This window comes from Hemibagrus wyckioides, linkage group LG17, assembly GCF_019097595.1.
Source record: "Hemibagrus wyckioides isolate EC202008001 linkage group LG17, SWU_Hwy_1.0, whole genome shotgun sequence".
NCBI lineage: Eukaryota > Metazoa > Chordata > Actinopteri > Siluriformes > Bagridae > Hemibagrus > Hemibagrus wyckioides.
In genome coordinates this window covers 4241340-4259879 of record NC_080726.1, presented here as the reverse complement: position 1 = coordinate 4259879, position 18540 = coordinate 4241340, and the positions used below count along the sequence as shown (strand labels likewise).

The 18540-nt window shown below is 36.5% G+C and overlaps 1 protein-coding gene across 1 annotated transcript; it reads right to left on the bottom strand.

Moving 5' to 3' along the window:
- Window positions 1-2166: 2166 nt before the first annotated feature.
- On the bottom strand, window positions 2167-15924 carry gucy2f (guanylate cyclase 2F, retinal). The gene is made up of 18 exons (XM_058413110.1): window positions 15186-15924; window positions 13324-13625; window positions 12617-12971; window positions 12418-12502; window positions 12228-12324; window positions 11413-11541; window positions 11251-11331; window positions 10993-11169; window positions 10711-10867; window positions 10461-10610; window positions 10081-10229; window positions 9535-9698; window positions 7698-7890; window positions 7043-7217; window positions 6351-6449; window positions 4589-4683; window positions 4135-4220; window positions 2167-3094 (listed from the first exon to the last, which is right to left on the bottom strand). The coding sequence occupies exons 1-18, from the start codon at window positions 15922-15924 to the stop codon at window positions 3010-3012; spliced, it is 3318 nt and encodes a 1105-aa protein (XP_058269093.1). The 3' UTR covers window positions 2167-3009.
- Between the last annotated feature and the right edge of the window lie 2616 nt (window positions 15925-18540).

Sequence of the window (18540 nt, the reverse complement as noted above, 5' to 3'; positions counted from 1 at the left end):
TTTCATTTTGTTCAGTCATCTCTAGATGAGCTGATCCCTATCTTCGATGGGTCACATTCCTATCATGGCTGGAATGTGTATTCAGACAATGGGGTGTTATCTTGTGCCTATGGAAGACTGTGCTTATCTCTCACCTCTCCACCAGACCAAAGATGCAGGCTTTCCCAAAGTCTAGACTAGCATGAGGGCCATGAACATGCACACGAAATCATTCACTTTCATTCAGAGGCAGAGAGAAGTTGAGATTATTAGTGAGTTCTGAAAGACAGGAATTGAACAAGAAAGTGGAGTTCAGGGTCCTGCTGGAGGGCCTGGTTAACAAGACTTTGAATGAGTACCATAAGAAGAACCATAACAACAACAAGAAATAGATGATACTATATACTAATATAATTACTGAAAATGGATATACGTTGTTAATGAAGGCAAGGACAAAATACAATCAGATTTCGAAGCCTAAAAAGTTTGCATGTTGTTACATGCAGAAGTATGGGTGAACAAGAGCATTGTTGAAGAAGGTGTCCCCTGGTGGTGGGCTATGAACATCACAAGTACGAAATCTTCTTCTTCTTCTTCTTCTTCTTCTTCTTCTTCTTCTTCTTATTATTATTATTATTAAAATATATGATGTTATTATGCATTTGACATTTATTTATGTACTTTTTAATTTTATTTGTTTGTTTACTTAGTTGTTTATTTATTTATTTATTTATTTATTTATATGTAAGATCGTGTTATTTCAAGGTATAGTATCATTATCTTAAATGTGTATAATCTAAAAATTAGACTGATTTATTAAAGAAACATATTTCAATGTATATATATATATATATATATATATATATATATATATATATATATTGAAATATGTTTCTTTAATAAATCAGTCTAATCTTTAGATTACAATATCTTGAAATAAAGCTAAAATATCAGTTTAATAACCACACACGCTCTTGAAACAATGAGAAATCAAGTCAAATTTATGACATAATATCTTGAAATAATGTCAAGAAGTCAAAAATAATGGGATATCAAGCAGGAATAATGACACAGAACTTAAACTTGCAGTTCAGGACTTCCTCATGGCTTCTTAAAGACATTGTGATACCAGACGCAGCCACATGAGTGCAGTAGAAATGTTCATAAATGAAATAATATAGGGTATGAAGCCGATGTCAGTGTTTACCTGTAAATATTTTAGTAATCAGGTAACTATATGATGTGTATTTTTTATTTTATTTTATATTTTATTTATTAAATTCCTTTGTCTCTATAGCATTTGTGCTGAATTTACCATGATGGAAATATACTATATTGTAATATATTGTCTTAAACATAAATAAAATATATTGTAATATTCAATTTGTTGTTCATTTATTCAATAGTAGATTGCTATAGTTAATAAATTATCTGTACACACAGACACACAGATAGATACATAGATAGATATACATAGACATATATAGATATAGAATATATACACTTGAGTTGAGGCTTTTCTCAAATATTAATCTCTTAACAAAAACCTCGCAACTTAATAAATAATTGATATAATGCATTATTTTGTGATATATTTTGGATGTTTACATGCCACATTGTTAGTTAAATTTTGAAAAATCACCCTAATAAATGACCCCAAAACATTTCTTTACCTTCTTTTTTCCTCCAGTCTTTCTTTTGCTTCTTTTCATCAAAGTTGATGTGTTAGAAGCACGGACAATGAGCAAGTGTAAGGATTTCAGTGAATTTGATGAAGGACCAAATTGTGATGGCTAGACGACCGGATCAGAGCATCTCCAAAACTGCAACTCTTATGGGGTGTTTCCGGTTGGCAGTGGTCAGTATCTATCAAAGGTGGTCCGAGGAAGGAGTAACAGGGTCATGGGCAGCAAATACTCATTGATACACGTGGGGAGCGAAGGTTGGCACGTGTTGTCTGATCCAACAGACGAGCTACTGTTGCTTAAATTGCTGTGTATGATGAATCAGGGCTGTTTTGGCAGCAAAATGGGGACCAACACAGTAATAGGCAGGTGGTCATAATGTTGTGGCTGATCGGTATATATATATATATATATATATATATATATATATATTTTTTTTTTAATGTATTTTATTGTATTTAATATCTTTAATAAGATTTAATAGGCCAAGCAACTAAAACGACTTTATTTTTATAAATATATATGAGTATGTACAAATGTAATGTTGGGTAATGGGATTACAAAGAAAACCTTTAGACAGAATGAACAGAACATAAACAAATGAATTACAATGGTAAGATCTTGCCTCATATGCATAAGGATTTAAAAAAGAAAAAAACAAAAAAACCCACAACCATCTGTTGTCCCAGATGCTTCATTTGCTCGTCTTTGTCCCATGTAAAGCCCTGTGTTTTTACACCATGGGTTCTGCTTTCTAGTGATTTGGTTTGATTTATTTTTTTTTGTCTTCTTTGTTATTGTGAATATTAAACAATTTTTCCATAATTTATCAATAAAAGATTAAACGCTAGATGAAGATGGTAAACTTTTAGCCAATTTGGTTACCCAGACATCATCTTTATCAATTTATGGGACAATGCACATACACACACAGACACACACACACACACACACAACAATTTACAGTGATATTAATTCATTAGCATGACTATCTGTGAGATCTTGATGACGATGGACAAAAACCTGAGTGAATATGAGAAAAGAGCCACTTGGTGGCCAAAGCCAACGGCCGGTGCCTGCAGTTCATCCAGAGCAAGAACACACTCTCTGTGATCCCTTGTTTCTCTCATCTCTCATTTCATTAGCATGCTCTTCTTTTTGCTGTGCTGGCCAGAGGCAGATTAGACAGACGAGGGTCAATCCTATTAAAGAAGTCTCTGTAAGCTGCAGCAATCACAGACGGATACACACTCACACACTCCTATAGTTCTTTTCCATCCATCCTATATACTCTCGCTCCTTCGTCTTTGTCTTTTTTTTCCCCCCGTGTCTTCCAACTTCGCTTTCAGATTTTCAGCTTGTCCACTTGTCTGTTTGCTTTCCGGAAAATCACCTTGATCTCTTCCGTCACCATGTCCTGCCAGTTATCCCTAAAATGGGAATATCACATGGAAGAATCAGAGCTTTCAAAAAAGCTTCAGTTTTATTCAGAACAAATATCTGCAACTATATCGACTGATGACATATGAAGAAAACTCTGGAGTGCAAAAGTTTGCAGCCCCTTGGTTGTGGGTGAAAGAATTCTACCTGTATTTTTTACAGTTTATCTACAACACAGTATTATAAGCTTAGTTAAGGGTTATGTAATTAGCTGGGTCTCAGTTTATAAAATCTAAGTGCAAAATTGATATCCCCATTCAATATTTTTAATTTAAGGTGTTTAATGACTTAAAAGATAAAAATTAAAAGTTAAGGGAAATCCAGAAAAACGTCTTTCACCTCAACTGAGCTGAATTGTTGAACAGCTGAAAAAAGTATTTCGCAATAAACAATACCATTTAAACTTTTTTAAAAAAATAAATAAAATAAAAATAAAAAATAAAATATTAATAATATTAATAAACAATATTTTTAAATAATATTTTAAATAGAATATTATTATTTTTTTATTAAAAATGTCATCTGTAATTTACCCTACAAGGATTTTATTAGGCAATGCAAACTTTCACACTTCACCTCACATCACACATCAGTAACACTGTGCATGCACTCTACTGAAAAGAAACCAAACTAAATCACATATACTGATAAAACACGGACGATGCTGAGGCCAACAAAGATTTCACGAAACAAATCACGTCGCCTTTAACACCACACGTCACGATACAGCACGGCACGCGAGGCACTACCTCCTTGCTTTCTGACTCAGAGCCTCAAGCCTTTTTCTCAGCTTTCTTTTTCTTGTACGCAGCAATGTCTTCGGCACTCAAGCCGTGGTTGTCCCTGATACACAACATTTTACCATCCAACAATTTCAAGTAAAGATAAAAATAATCAATTCAATTCCATTTCATTAATGATAACAGTGTAGTGTTTTATCCAGTACACATTTATACCATACTTATAAATATAAAGTGTTAAAGTCATAATGGTGTTTATTTGAGGTAATTAAGACAATACATCGTCTTACCCTGCTTTGATCTCAGGAGGCTTCGGTAAAGGCTTTGTAAAGTTCGTCTTCCCAACAAGCCAGTATGTTTCTTCAACTCCTTTACCCTGATCACACATCACACATCAAATCCAACAAGATTCAACAGGGGAAAAGGTCTAATCACACATTTTGAATACACTGTAGATTGATTGTTTGTGTGATTGATTCTTTATTGTCATGTCTCTACTTATGGTGTAAAAAAAGAGAATAACAAAGACTGAAGGATAAAAAAATAAAATAAATCGGAGCTTTTCTTTATTTTACATTCTATATTCATGATATATGTTCTTGAATTTATATGCTGGTCAACTTTTCCAAACAAGAGCATATATAGAAAAGGAGAATATTGTTGCTGCATTACACTATAGTGAGAATGTTGCAGAGGAAGATGAATTCACACGATGTAAGTAAACTGAATGAAAGGGGTTTGTACCTTTAGCTCGGTCTTTCCTCTGACTTCTATCTGGTAGCCCTCATTCAGTGATTGGAGAATCTTCACAGTGCTTATGTTCACATGAATTCTATAAGCTGCAGGAAAATGAGAAATCCTGAGAGTTAAGAGATGAAAGAAATGGCTATACAATATCATCATCATCATCATTAACATCATCATCATCATCACCATCATCATATACCACAGCAAACTGATCAAATTGACCTGTTTTATTATTATTAGTAGTAGTAGTAGTAGTAGTAATAGTAGTATTTATTTATTTTTTATTACTAAAAGAGTTTTGCTTTTTGAGAGCTAGTGTCTGCAATAATCTTTAGTTTCTCGTGTTTCTGTTGTTGTTCTTCACCTGTATTTAATAAATCAGTTCAAAATAATAAACACTAATTAAACATTGTTCCAGTTAATTTTTTTTTTTTTTTTAGATTTTTATTATAGTATAGGCGGATACTTGAACATAAGACTATTAATAAACAGATTAAAACAGGTTATGTAAATAAAAAGTATACATTTGTATATCCATTATATTTTTATCATAGTGTTCGTCCGATGCAATGGCAGGGTCCGCTGTTTGTAGCGGATCATTCGATCTGCATGATTTGGCACAGGTGTTACACCGGATGCCTTTCTTTTCTCAACCCTCCCATTTTTATCTGGGCTTTGGACCGGCACTGAGAATTATGTCTTCAGTGGCTGGGGTGGCACCCTGCCCAGGAATCGAACCCGGGCCACAGCAATGAGAGCATGGGATCCTGCCTCTGGACCACCAGGAGGCAAAATCAATGTAAAATCAGTGATTTTCTGTAATCCATAAAATCCATAATTTAATTTTTTTTATTTATTTAACATTTATGGAAGTAGTCTCCAGTGTTAGAACTGTGTAATTTTCAGTAATTGTTCCAGGACAGAAGAGAAACATGAACAGTTGTGTGCTTTTAAGAGAAAAGAGGGGTCAAAGGTTGACAGAAAGACTGTTAGCTGCTATAACGTGAGTGATAAACAGAACGTGTCTCACAGATGTTCTACAAAATTAATTACACAACAGCTAATACTGGTCCACTAATCTGATCTGGTCAAGCGGTCTTCTAGGAGTTCCTATAGCCGCACTGAGATGTTTCACTGTGTTTCACATTTCACTACAGCAGAGTTAGAGATATTATTGACATTTACAGCATTTGGCAGATGCTTTCATCCAGAGTTACTTACATTTATCTCATTTATACAACTGAGCAACTGAAGGCCACGAGACTTGCTCAAGGACCCAGCAGTGGCAGCTTGGAAGTGCTAGGATTTGAACTCACAACCTCTCGAAATCAGTAATAAAACATTTTAATTATTGAGACACCATTACCCATTTTATCTTCTGAGGACATGGTGAGTGATACTTTTCAGGAATTGTCAAATGAAGATGAAAAGGAAGAAGGGATCATAAGTTTACACTCATGTTACTCTGTCGCAAATCACAGCCAATGATAACTGCACTCTTGAATGTTTAAGATAAAAAGATGTGTTAAATAAAATGTTTAAGGCAAATAGATGAGATAAATAAAATGTTTGCGGTATCATCTTTTAATAAATTCAAATAATCTAAATAGCTGTGTTACAAGAAGAATAAAATACTTCTGGCTACAGTAACAGTAATTCGGTAAAGAAAGGTTTTATTTCTTTCTTGGTATCTAGTTTGTATTTAAACCCACAATAAGAAAACAGAAAACAAAAATCTTCTAGAAAAAACATTACTTACGCAGTCCCGTAGATTCCATACGAGAGGCGGTGTTGACTGTATCACCAAAAAGGCAGTATCTAGGCATTGTTAGACCCACAACTCCAGCAACACATGACCCTATAGAGAGAAGATTGTACACTTTAGGTGGCTGTTATTTTCTCGCTTTTAAATGTTCTTCGGTTTGTTTCTCTGGTTTACTGCTAAATTCCAAATCCTACTCTTAGATTTGTACCTAAAAGCAGCTCCTGTAATCATACAGACTGTCCTGTGCCAAACCAAGAACTGTTCATAAAGAGCATCCTATTAACATGTCTTTAACTTGCCTGCATTTATCTATTATTTCTGTATCTATGTTCTTTGGCACCATGAAACTTGTTAGTTGGGCAAGTTAGGAGGTGTGAATTAATGTGAAAGCCACTGGGGCAAGAATGGTTCTATAAATAGATAATTGCTGTCAAATACATTTTTTTATCTTGAAGGTGATTATTTTAGCGTGTTTAAGATGGCTTCATTTGTATAGAATTATAACGTTAAACATTATTTATTATTATTATTATTATTATTATTATTATTATTATTATTATTATTAATGCTTCTGCAGGCCACAGCACATCCAATATGAGTGTATAGGATTCAAGAAAATATTGTTACACTATAGTCCAATAAACTAAATAGCTTTAAACATTCAGGTTGTAACAGAAGTCGCCTACCTGAGTGAATGCCTATTCTTATCCTGACTGGGACCTCTGGCATGTGACGCATTTTAAAAGATCCCACAGAGCTCAAGATGTTCAGGGACATGTTGGCAATCTCAGCTGCATGCTTATTTCCATTCCTCTTCGGAAGTCCCGACGCCACCATGTAGGCATCTCCAATGGTTTCCACCTACCAGGAAAAGCATTGTTTTCTAGGTTGCTGGGATGAATAGATTTCAGAGCCTCTGAATATGCAATTTACATCATTTGTTCAGACATCTGGGGGAAGAAACTGAGGAAAATAGGCTAGGAACATCTGCTGTGCTGTTACGCTGTACTACACCTATATTCTATGGATTTATTACACATTGGAGACATAGACAAATGTTAGATTCTGCCTAAGTTTAGTGATATTGCTTGTGCAAATATAAAAGTTTACTTTAAGTAACTTTAGCACATTGCTAACTAAGCTAGAGTACTGCAAACGTCCTTGGATTGGAATTTTTTTAACTAGCTTAATTCTCTAGCTAGTTTAGTATATAGAATCTGCAATTCTGTTTCAGTTACCACCTCATAGGTACAGGATATTTTTGTGAGAATGCAAACATGACAGTTAAATAAACAAATAGTCCACTAATCCATTTAGTGAATACATCCATACGGATCTTACCTTGTATACATCATGGTTACACAACACTGCGTCGAATAGTGTGTAAAGGTCATTGAGCAGATCCACAACCTCGATTGGATCGCTGAGTGAGGAGATTGTTGTGAAGCCCACAATGTCACTGAAGTAGATGGTAACCTGGTCAAAGTACTCTGGCTCCACAGAGGCACCTGTTTTCAACGCCTCAGCCACAGATCTGAAAGATGTCAGGCTCTTCAATAAGACTGGAACATGTGGTTTCAGAAAAATTTAAAGCAAACCACTGGGTGGATTCAATAAAATAGGTAAATTTCTTCTAAACCACACTCAAGAGAATGTTATACTGTACATGTAACTGTGGTTCTGTGAACTCTACTCCTGTGAGGTATGGTGAGAAAGACCTGTATACCTTCTTGTCCAAAAAAAGTCAGAAAGTGACACAAAATGGTGCAGTATTTGTTTTAAATATTATGGACAAACAGCCGTTTGTTCTGGGAACCTCCGTGGGTTCTCAATTGGTCAGCACTAACTCAGAATGATGGGCAACTCTGGTATCTAAGTTTCCTAGAACCGTAGTTAGATGTGTTGCTAGCATTCTATTTTGCCCCTCTTAACTGCCAGGGGTGGTGAGAATCACTGTGGTACTGTATGCAATACCATGCGAAGGAAACCAATGCATTTTCTCCCAGTGGGCATCTTGCTCTGGCAGTAGGCAAGTATGCCTGAATCATTACCCTAATAGGATGTTTGTTGGGAGGTAGGTAGGTCCACATGTGGCACTTCTGGGCAATGCAGAGGCAATTTTGCCACCTTGTACAGTATTAATTATTAATATGGTCAAGTGAAAGAAAATCTGACAACTTCTCCGAAGCAGTAGTACAATAGTACAGGTATTCTTTGCTATCTTTGGGCCACAAGCAGTACTACGTACTCTGTGTAGTAGAAAAGAAAAGGTGCATAGTATATGGTGAGGTCAGTTTTGGGCCACTGCATTTTCTCCTAGTGGGTACCTTGCTCTGGCAATAGGCAAGTATGCCTTAATTGTCAAGTATGCCTGAATCAATACCCTGATAAGATGCTTGTCGTGAGATAAGTAGGTCTACTTGTAGCACCACACAAGTAGAAATACAGAGGCAGTTATGCAACCTTGTGCAGTATTAATGATTAATATCTGACTTTGGTCAAGTAAAAGAAAATTCAACATCTCTGGAGCAGTAGTACAAGCTGAAGATCAGATTAACCATCAACAATTTCACCTGGTTGTTGTGTTCTAATCTCACAAACACTGTGAACCAGGAACACAACCAGGAACAGAAGCATCAGTGGTTACTATCAATCTGAATCCTTAGTAGATCCCTTTCTTCAGAAAAGTCTTGGAAATCCATATAAGATGGAGTACTTAATGTACATCCACAGGTTGATAATATGCTTCTGAAAAGCTTGTCATTGTAGCCAGAGAAGTGGCCTACCGATATTGCCTGCCATCAACAATCAATGGGTACGAATAGGATAACAGTGACCTGCACTTAAAAGCCAGTCATCAAGTACGGGAATATCCTTGGTATCAGAATCAGGGCAGAGCAGAACATATCTCTTGCTGCTAAAAAGAGCCCAAAGGTAATGGTTCGACTTGTGATGCCTTGGAAGGGAAACTGTAAAAGCAAGTGTTCTGGGGCAATAAGCTTTACTCATATGAAAAAGTTCTGACTTTCTTGAAGGGTCTCAGTTTGCATGCAGAAGTTATGCAGGTAAATCTCACGTCCCTGGTGTTCAGGAGGGGTAAAATAGAAACTGCTATAAAATGAAGTGCGTATCTTTTTATTAGAACATCACATCTTAAATGTATTTAATACATTCTTACGGCGGGAGCATTTCAGCCAGGAGTTTCTCTGTCCGCTGTTTCTCTACCTCCAACTCCTCTGTCCTTTCTCTAATTAGATCTTCAAGGTTCGAGGAGTACTGTTCCAGCATGCGCAACATTGAGTCTATGATGTTGGTTTTCTTGCCTTTGTTTATAAGCTTGAACTGTAAAAGAGGTACGGAAATATTATATTGAATATGAATGAATATTAAAGTCAAAATATGCCACTGAGGGATAAAGTATATCACATTTTGTGAATTATTCATTTGAAAGCTATATTTCTTTAAATGTTTGTCCATTGATAATCCCTTCCTCTAACGCACATGAACAGATTCAAATGGCCAACTACACAATAGGTCAATGTGCTAAGAGGAGAATACAGCAGCTCAGCTTTTCCCACATAATCTGGCAGATGTCCAGATTGGCTGTTAAATCGCTTATATCCTCTGACACTGCACTCGTGAAGCCCAGACTGCTTACACTTGTAGGAAGTACACTAGCTTAATAAACTAATTGGAAGTAAAAAATGCAGCTCTGGCAATCTACCTGATCAAATATTTCATCAAAGGCAGGTCTCCTGTCAGGCTGTTCACTCCAACATTGTTTCATCAGTTGGATGCACTCTAGTGGAGCCTGGTCTGGAGCAACTGTAGGTCTGCACATAGGGGGAGGTTTCTTCACCTTCCTGATGATCTCTGTAGATAGTACAAGATACAATTTTAAACTTCTTATTATGGTGGCCAAGACATGCAAGATGTTACCAACTGACCACCAAAGAAAGTCTGCAAACCCAAAATACAATCAGGCAACACCAAACCAAGTTCATCAACACAAAATAATGACCAAAACATCAACAAAAATGTGTTCTCACAATGGAAATGTTTAGAAGGTTTCATTTGAATTGGCGATGTGTTCATTCAACTTACCTTCAGGAGGTAGCCCAAGCATGCAGTATGGAGCACCACGAACGACCACCTCTTGGAGTATGATGGCAAAGCTATATACATCACCTTTAAAAGTCCCTTTTCTTGGGCTTTCAGGGTCTCTGAGAAGTTCAGGAGCTGTCCAGAAGAGATCTGAGGAACAAGGGAAGGGATGAACCCATGCTTGTGGCCATGTGATGGTTTTTCGGATACTGGGTAAACTTTATTTGTAGGAACTAGAGCAGGATCATACCTTCTGGGGAATGTTCCTCCTTTGGAGCTTTCTGAGATTCGAGAAGCTCATTGAAACCATAATCTGTGATTTTGAGCACAAATCGTCCATCCACCACACAGTTACGTGACTTTAGTCGGCCATGAGGGAATTCTCGATGGTGAAGGTATTTCATTCCCTGTTCGAAACAGGACAAAATCCTTAGACATTTTTTCCCATTAAACATCATCTGGATTAAACCAAACATAAGATCCAATTCTCTGGTACACATTTTTTCATTGAAAAGTTGAGGGTAGAAGGTACCTTGATGAGGTCCAGAAGCAAAGATGACTTAAACATCCAGTCTAGTTTAACATCATCGTTGCGCAGTAGGTCCTGTAAGCTTCCTCTTGAGCAGTGTTCAGTGACCACAGCAAACATGCCACAGTCACAGAAGAACCCAAGAAATGGGTTAACATTCTCATTCCTGAGGTCCTTCATCTAAAGAAGAGACAAATAAAAATATAGATTTAAAAGCTTAGTGATTAGGATTAGCATTTTAACTAACATTGTTGCAGATACCTTAGTAAATATTTTGGTGGTACTCTGCTTGACTTCCTTGAATTGACCCTTCTCAAACTTCTTGAGCCACACCCAATCACCCTGTTAAAAAATCTTTATTAGTAATGTTTTTACAAAGTTGGAAAACCCACAAAGGAAATCCTTACAGCATTGTAGTTGTACCTCGTAGACAGCCACGTTGGAGGTCTCATGAGTTGCTGTTGCCAGACTATTGACTGAGTGTTCAGCCGACCTCATGCTCTTCTCATCAGCAACACTTTTGGAGTCACTAAGTTCCTCCAGTGTGATTTTCTAACATGGCACATGAAACAAAAGAAAGGAAAAATCCACCATGGGTATCCGATCTTTATCATTAGCATTTCATTTTCAGCGACACCCATGACTTCATTTGTTCTGAAGTTTTGAGTTTTAACATTGTGGGCTGTTTTCACTTTTCATTGTTTGATATATCATCCAAAATGCTGGTTGGCTGCCTGCTCATATTGCTTCATCTCTACCTAAAGAGAGCAATGCAACAAGTTTAGTCTAAAGAACTAAAGACCAGCTTTCTCACGTCTTTATCTGTACACTGTACTTAAACAGATCAGCTTCTAAAGCTTTAACTTTCCTGCTCACACTGCCATCAACATCCTCATGCTCATCATCTCTTAAATAGCTAACTAGCAAAGCTGAGTCTCTGCTGCAACTCGGCACAACTGCGATGTAGCTGTAGTGCATTCTGGGACTTTGAGTCCAGTGTATGCACCAACATCTCCACTGGAATTTTCAGTAATATGACTTTTTTTCCTACTAAATATTGATGTAACTACATCTGTAAGAAAAACATCCCTCCCTGACCTTTAACTTCTTACAGTAATAAGGAACAAAAATTCATCAACCAACAAATTTCAGGTGGCTCTTTAAGAACAGCTTTTAACACTTAATCAAGTAATATACCAAGCAATCATGCAATGAACCAGTTTAAAGAGTCACAGTACTCGTTTGCTTAGCTGGGGATTGATGAAACTAAGATCTTCAAGAGTTAGCAAGATCCTGTTTGGTCCTTTCACCAGTTGGAGTTGTTGGATTCGCCTCCTGCCCAAAGAAGACGTGTGAAACATAATCAGCGACTGATCCTCTGCGTATCACCTAATTTCCATCACAAAAAGTAAGACAGCCTTGAGTTACCTTATAAGCAGGCTTATCCCAATGGCACCAATAATGAAAATGAAGATAATTGCGAACACTATGATGACGTAGATGACATCCACACCTAGGGTAAAAACATAAAGGTTAGATAATCAGGTCAATCGAGGTCAGATGCCATTTATCAAAGCTAGTTTGGGAACTCTTGGTTTAGAAATATGCAGCCAATTTGATCTAGCACCTCCAGTGCAGATGGTTTTAGGATTGAACCAACAGCTGGAGTCAGCAGAAGGAGAAGAACCCCCAGGATAGTGGATGGACCTGCCAGCATAGCGCACCATGTTTGAGCCAAGGTCCACCAAATAGCACAGGTACAGATCAGTCCCCCAGCCATCCGTGTCTAAGATGACGTAGTTGGTCTGTCCATCACCCTGGGAGTCAATCTGGATGTTCTGATTGAAGCCAGTAAATGTCAGATTTCGTGTGTAGAAGGCCAAGTTAGTTCCTGAGAACCACTGGCCAGCTCTTCTGGTGTTGTGCATGGCTTTGGCAAGGAGATAAAGACCATTGTAGATTGTACCAAAAAGGGGAGAAACCTGAAATAGTATAGGGAAAATGTAAAAGACGTTTTTAGACATTAAGTACAATAAGTACTGGACGTATTTCAGGGCAATATTTTAGGGCTTAGCCTGAATACTTGGGACCACAACAAGGACCGAAGGCCCTGATATTCATGTTTGATCTCATGTAAAAGATTTCCTAGGCAACTATGGATCAGTTGATCAATTTCATATTTCACATGCATGGGAGGTTTTTGGACAAGTGACATGACTTTTTTTTCCTTTTAAGAAAATTGTTAAGAAAAAGTTCTCCAAACCAGCATGAGATGTACAAACAAGCCTGATCATGATTATTTAAAAAATCATTCTAAATTTATTTCTTCCTTACCTGCTGAGCATCCTGACTAACAGTTAACTCCTGCTGTTCTTTGGCTTTATTAAAGGCCTGGTTGAAAGACATCAGATCTGATGCTACTGTAACAGTGAGCACAGCGTCGTATGCTGTACGTAGCTTGGTGTTGTTCAGAATTGCAAAATAGGAGATGTTGGAGTAGGGCAGGCTGTAGAGTAGAGTGTCATAAGGTATAAAGACATAGCTGCCACTTGTTAACCCCATGTCATAGGCCTTTAGCAGGAAATTCAGCTGCTTTTCACCACCAATCAGCACCGAATGCATGCACATGATGATAACTGAGTGATACAAAAAAAAAACACTTCATTAAAAATTCATACAAAAATTAACACTTCATTTGGATAGATAGATAGATAGATAGATAGATAGATAGATAGATAGATAGATAGATAGATAGATAGATAGATAGATAGATAGAAACCCTAATAAATCTTTCTTTAATCTTTATACTTTATTTTTAAACACTCAAAACTGTTATGTACCTTTGTTTTGTTTTTTGTTTATTTTGTTCCCCATTTTCTACCTAATAAGCCAATTCCCACCAACTAGCCGGGTCACATGCTTATTTTTTATTTTCATTTTTCCCCTCCCCTTTCTTTGTTTTTCTTCTTTTGTAAAGCTGCTTTGAGACAATGTTCATTGTAAAAGGCACTATATAAAATAAATTGAATTGAATTGAACTGCTGCTCCTGCTGCATTATGGGGCTGAGTAACACACTCAGAAGAAAGTGTGATCTGCATGAGCTCACGGATGCCCGTGATTAGCTAGTTTCGCTGTGATTGACAAAAGAGACAGAGTATGCCCCTCCTACTCCAATCTTAGAACATGTTGACTGATTTTAATGCTCACAAACGTGATTAAATATGATTTATAAAAATATTATTAAGCACTATGTGTACTCAAGATGGCTGTCAAAAGCTTTCAGTGAACCAAAAAGAGGTAATTATGGCTTATGTAGCATATCTCCATCTTTGTCTAGAAATTCACATACATTTATATGAATTAGTTATCTTAAGGCAGCTCATCAGACCAGAGCCAAGCTACAGACATCAGAAAGGGGAGAGATTTCAGACTTTATTTATTCTCTCTGCTCTGATTAGTGCACTGACACGGTGGCTTGTTTTAAAAAATGAATGAAGATGAGTGTTTATCAGATGTAAGTCATGCCAAAGCCTCCAGGACAGAGGAGGTTCTGCTTTATGGTTTCTCAGTAAGCTGTGGCTTTTGTCTTATTAATCTTTTAGGATAGAGAAAAACAAGAGTCTGGTGAGGGAACAACTGCTATAAATTATGAGACAGCAGGATAAATTGTCTCAGAGCCGTTCCATAACATTATATTACATAACTCTAAAGGGTTAAAAAGCATAATGTGTTGTTCATCATGTTTGTGCTCACTGTATTATTTCTTATGTTGCTTATATTCCCAGTGAGAGTGTAAAATAAACACCTTTAAACAATTAATACTGGTCTTCATAGAACTATGTGACACCCATGATATTTCTATGGGTTTATTTCTATCGGTTTCAGCTTTATATAAATGTAATGTTCACCAAAGTCAGATTTTGTTGACCTAAGGTGTGGTTATAACATATTTCAGCCGACATAACTATGTAAGATAAATGCATTTGATTTGGGTGTTATGTCAGAAAAAAAATTGATAAAAGCTTATTAAAATAAACTTTAATTAATAGCTAGGTAATGTAGTCAGATGTCATAAAGGGCATAAGTAATGTAGGCCTATGAACTCTATCTTTAAGTAAAAGTGTGCTTTTTTAATATCTGCATCCAAAGTGGACTGATTTAAGCTTTGACCTTAACCATAAAGACATTGCTTTACCTTTGATTTCCCCAGCGTTCTGGATGTTTCTCAGCGTATTCTCCATCTCTGTGTCATTATTTCCAATCGAGGCAACAATGCCTATGGGAAGTCCTTGACTCCTGAGAGAGCTGGCCAGTTTGCTAGCAGTGTCGACCCATATATCCTCGTTGGAGGACACGATGCCAATGTTGGCCCAGCTGAAATACTTCAAAACAGCGTAAAGCACTCGAGTAGGTGACGGCAAGATCCGAGCGAAGGTTGGGAAGCTCTGAATTCGATCCAGCTCGTAGTTGATGCAGGCCCATGAAAAAATAGCTTTATCCCAGTTCTTGCCCAGGAGCGTCGCTGCATTACAGTATCCTGGATTTCCAGGTCCGACTATAGCATCGGCTTCTTTTTCATAATACACGAACGTCGTCAGTGCTTTTGACGTTTCACACGGTTCTTGGAGAACCACAAAGTCCATCGTACAGCCCAGGTCCAAAGTGACATCGTTGTTTATTCTACTAATGGCTAACTTTGAAGCTACAGCAGGTAATGTTTTGGAATAAACAGGGTCACAATTCCAAGGACCGACGACCCCGACTTTAAAAATGAGGCACTGCACACAGCAGGGAAAAGTCAAAACAGCAAGAATGGTCCATAAGTTGAAAAACGGTAGTGTCGAAAGGCTGTGCTTGCTTCTTAGGACATTACAACACGGACGGCTGGATAAGTCCAACAGTGCGCCTCCAAAATGGAGAGGAAATTGTTGCATTGTCCTCTTTTTGTATCCGTTATGATGGGTGGATTTTACATGACCATCTTTGGGGGCCAGACTAAAGTATGGCTGAAAGCATAAGACAGGAATGTTTTGTTGCTTCTTTTCTTTATTCTGACCACTTCATTACTCATTTATTCTATATAACAAAATCAGTCACTTAGAAATTTAACATTAAGACAAATAGAAAAGAAAAACCAGGACTTACCTGGAATCCAAAAGTGATTTAGCTTATTTTCCTCCAGAGGAAATCTTCAGCCTTTCACACATTTTCTGATGATTTCTCAGGTGTTTTTCTTTTTTTCTCCAGCTCTACTGTGTGTTTTCCGTACACAAAACCAGCACCATATAACTATCTCTCCAAGCGCAGCAGCAGAGAGAAACAACTTCAGCACCCTGGAGAGATATTTAGTGCCTGCTGTTAGTAACGAAGTGCAAGCCGTTTACACTCATCCACCTCGAACCCAAAAAACACCAACATTTCCTCGTCTCACTGGAGGCCTGCGGTCCATCAACATCATTGTCCATTATTTTACTCTTGAATGTTACCTCAGTCTCTTCATCGTAATGTCATCCATCGTAATTAAGTCCGGAAATTTGCAGTGATATATTTGCATTAATAAATATACAAAACTAGTGTTAATTTTCCTTTAGAAATAATCACACTCTCAAGTCTTTCGTGGTCATTCAATTAAAGTCTTCTCAAAGTGACCCCAGGCTGTGACGTCACCGTGAGCCCCGGGTCTAATCCATACTTGGTGAGGAGCAGCGTAAGAGGATTGTAGATGAAGCCTGCATTTATGCCTCACAGGGTTCTTACTCATAGAAAGAGCAATTCATTAACTTCGAGTAACATGTGGAAAATAATTTGCAGTCAATTCGGAATCCCTGGGTTTTGTGTGGATGATAATGATTTCTGTAGAACATTTGATGTGTTCTCTTTATGGAAATATGGATGTTATATACCATAATGATATTCAGCCCACATATTAATTATTCCTCAGAATAAAATAAAAATGAATAAAAAATGAAGGAGATAGTGTTAGTTCAAACCTAGAATATTGCCTCTGTCAATTTATTTTTAGAAAAATAAATAAATAAATAAATAAATAAATAAATAAATAAATTAAAATGTATGTAATCATGAAATATAATCAAAATATAAATCACTTGAAACAAAATCAAAGCATATGAACTACATGTGAAAAATTAATTTGTGAAAATAAATAAATCATATGTAAAAACATAATGTAAAAATAAATGAATCAAATGAATCATATTTTGAAAAAATGAGTCACATATTAAAATAATTGTGTCATGTAAAAGAATCACATTTGAAAATGAATTCATCGTAAGTGAAAACGTAACATGAAAAAAAAAATGAATCGTGTGTGGAAATAAATGACTCCTGGGAAAGAATCAAATGGCAAAATAAACAAATCCTATGTGGAAAAAAATGAGTCACGAGAAAGAATCAAATGTGAACAAAAATGAATCATATGTGGAAATAAATAAGTCATGTGAAAGAATCAAATGTTAAAATAAATGCCTTGTATGTGAAAATAAATGAGTCATGTGAACGAGTCACATATTAAAATAAATGAATTGTATGTGAAAACATAATATGAAAATAAATGAATTGTATGACTTAAATGAAGGAATAAATGAGTAAAATAGATTGTGAAAGATTCACTTGTGATAAATGGATAATGTGAAAACAATGTGAAAATACATAAATTGTGGAAATAAATCTTAAGAAAAAATGAATGAATTGTGAAAAAAAAATAAAATAAAATAATAAAATTATTATAAAAAAAAGAAAAGAAAAATAATGTGGAATCATGCGAACAAGTAAAAAAAAATCTGAATCACGTGTAAAATTAAATAAATCCTTAAAAATCATTGGAGAAATGAGTCATGTCAAAAAAAAAAGGAAAGTAAAAACGCGTAATATTTTTGAAATATGTGATTCTGTGAAAATAAATCAATCATGAGTAGGAATCATATTTTTTTAAAAAAACAAACAAACAAAGAAATAAATAAGCAAACGTATAAATAAAACCACACACATGTCCTTCACGTCAAATGTAATTTCAAATGTAAATCAGCTCACATTCACGAGGAGTTCATGGGTTCATTTTTCTGCTGTTTAATAAACATGTTGTCTCCAGGTTGGTTGATGTTTTGGTTTCAGTATGAGGGATATGTAACGTAGTGGGTGATCCCGCTGCTCCCGCGGCTTTGTGCTAACAGTAATTGGGCTTCTGCTTTGCCACAACAGTTCAATTGAATTAGTGCAAACGCATGTTGGGAATAATTAAAGTTAACGAGGGGCCATTCTCTGGAGCCGTCCCCGGAGTCGTGGCACATTTGCGTGCGTCAGTTAAACGCCAGTGATTTGAAAAGTCTCTGAGCTCATTTACACAGAGAGGATGAGCAGACTGCTATTAGACTGGAAAAGTTTACGTTTGGGAAGTGCACACCATCACGCAGTTGTTTCTATCCAAAACACATTTAACCCTTTAAGCTCTCGGATTATTATTTTAATCTTAATGTGTATTACTCAATAACTGCACTGAAACTGACGGGTCATTGGGGGTTACGATGTCACCC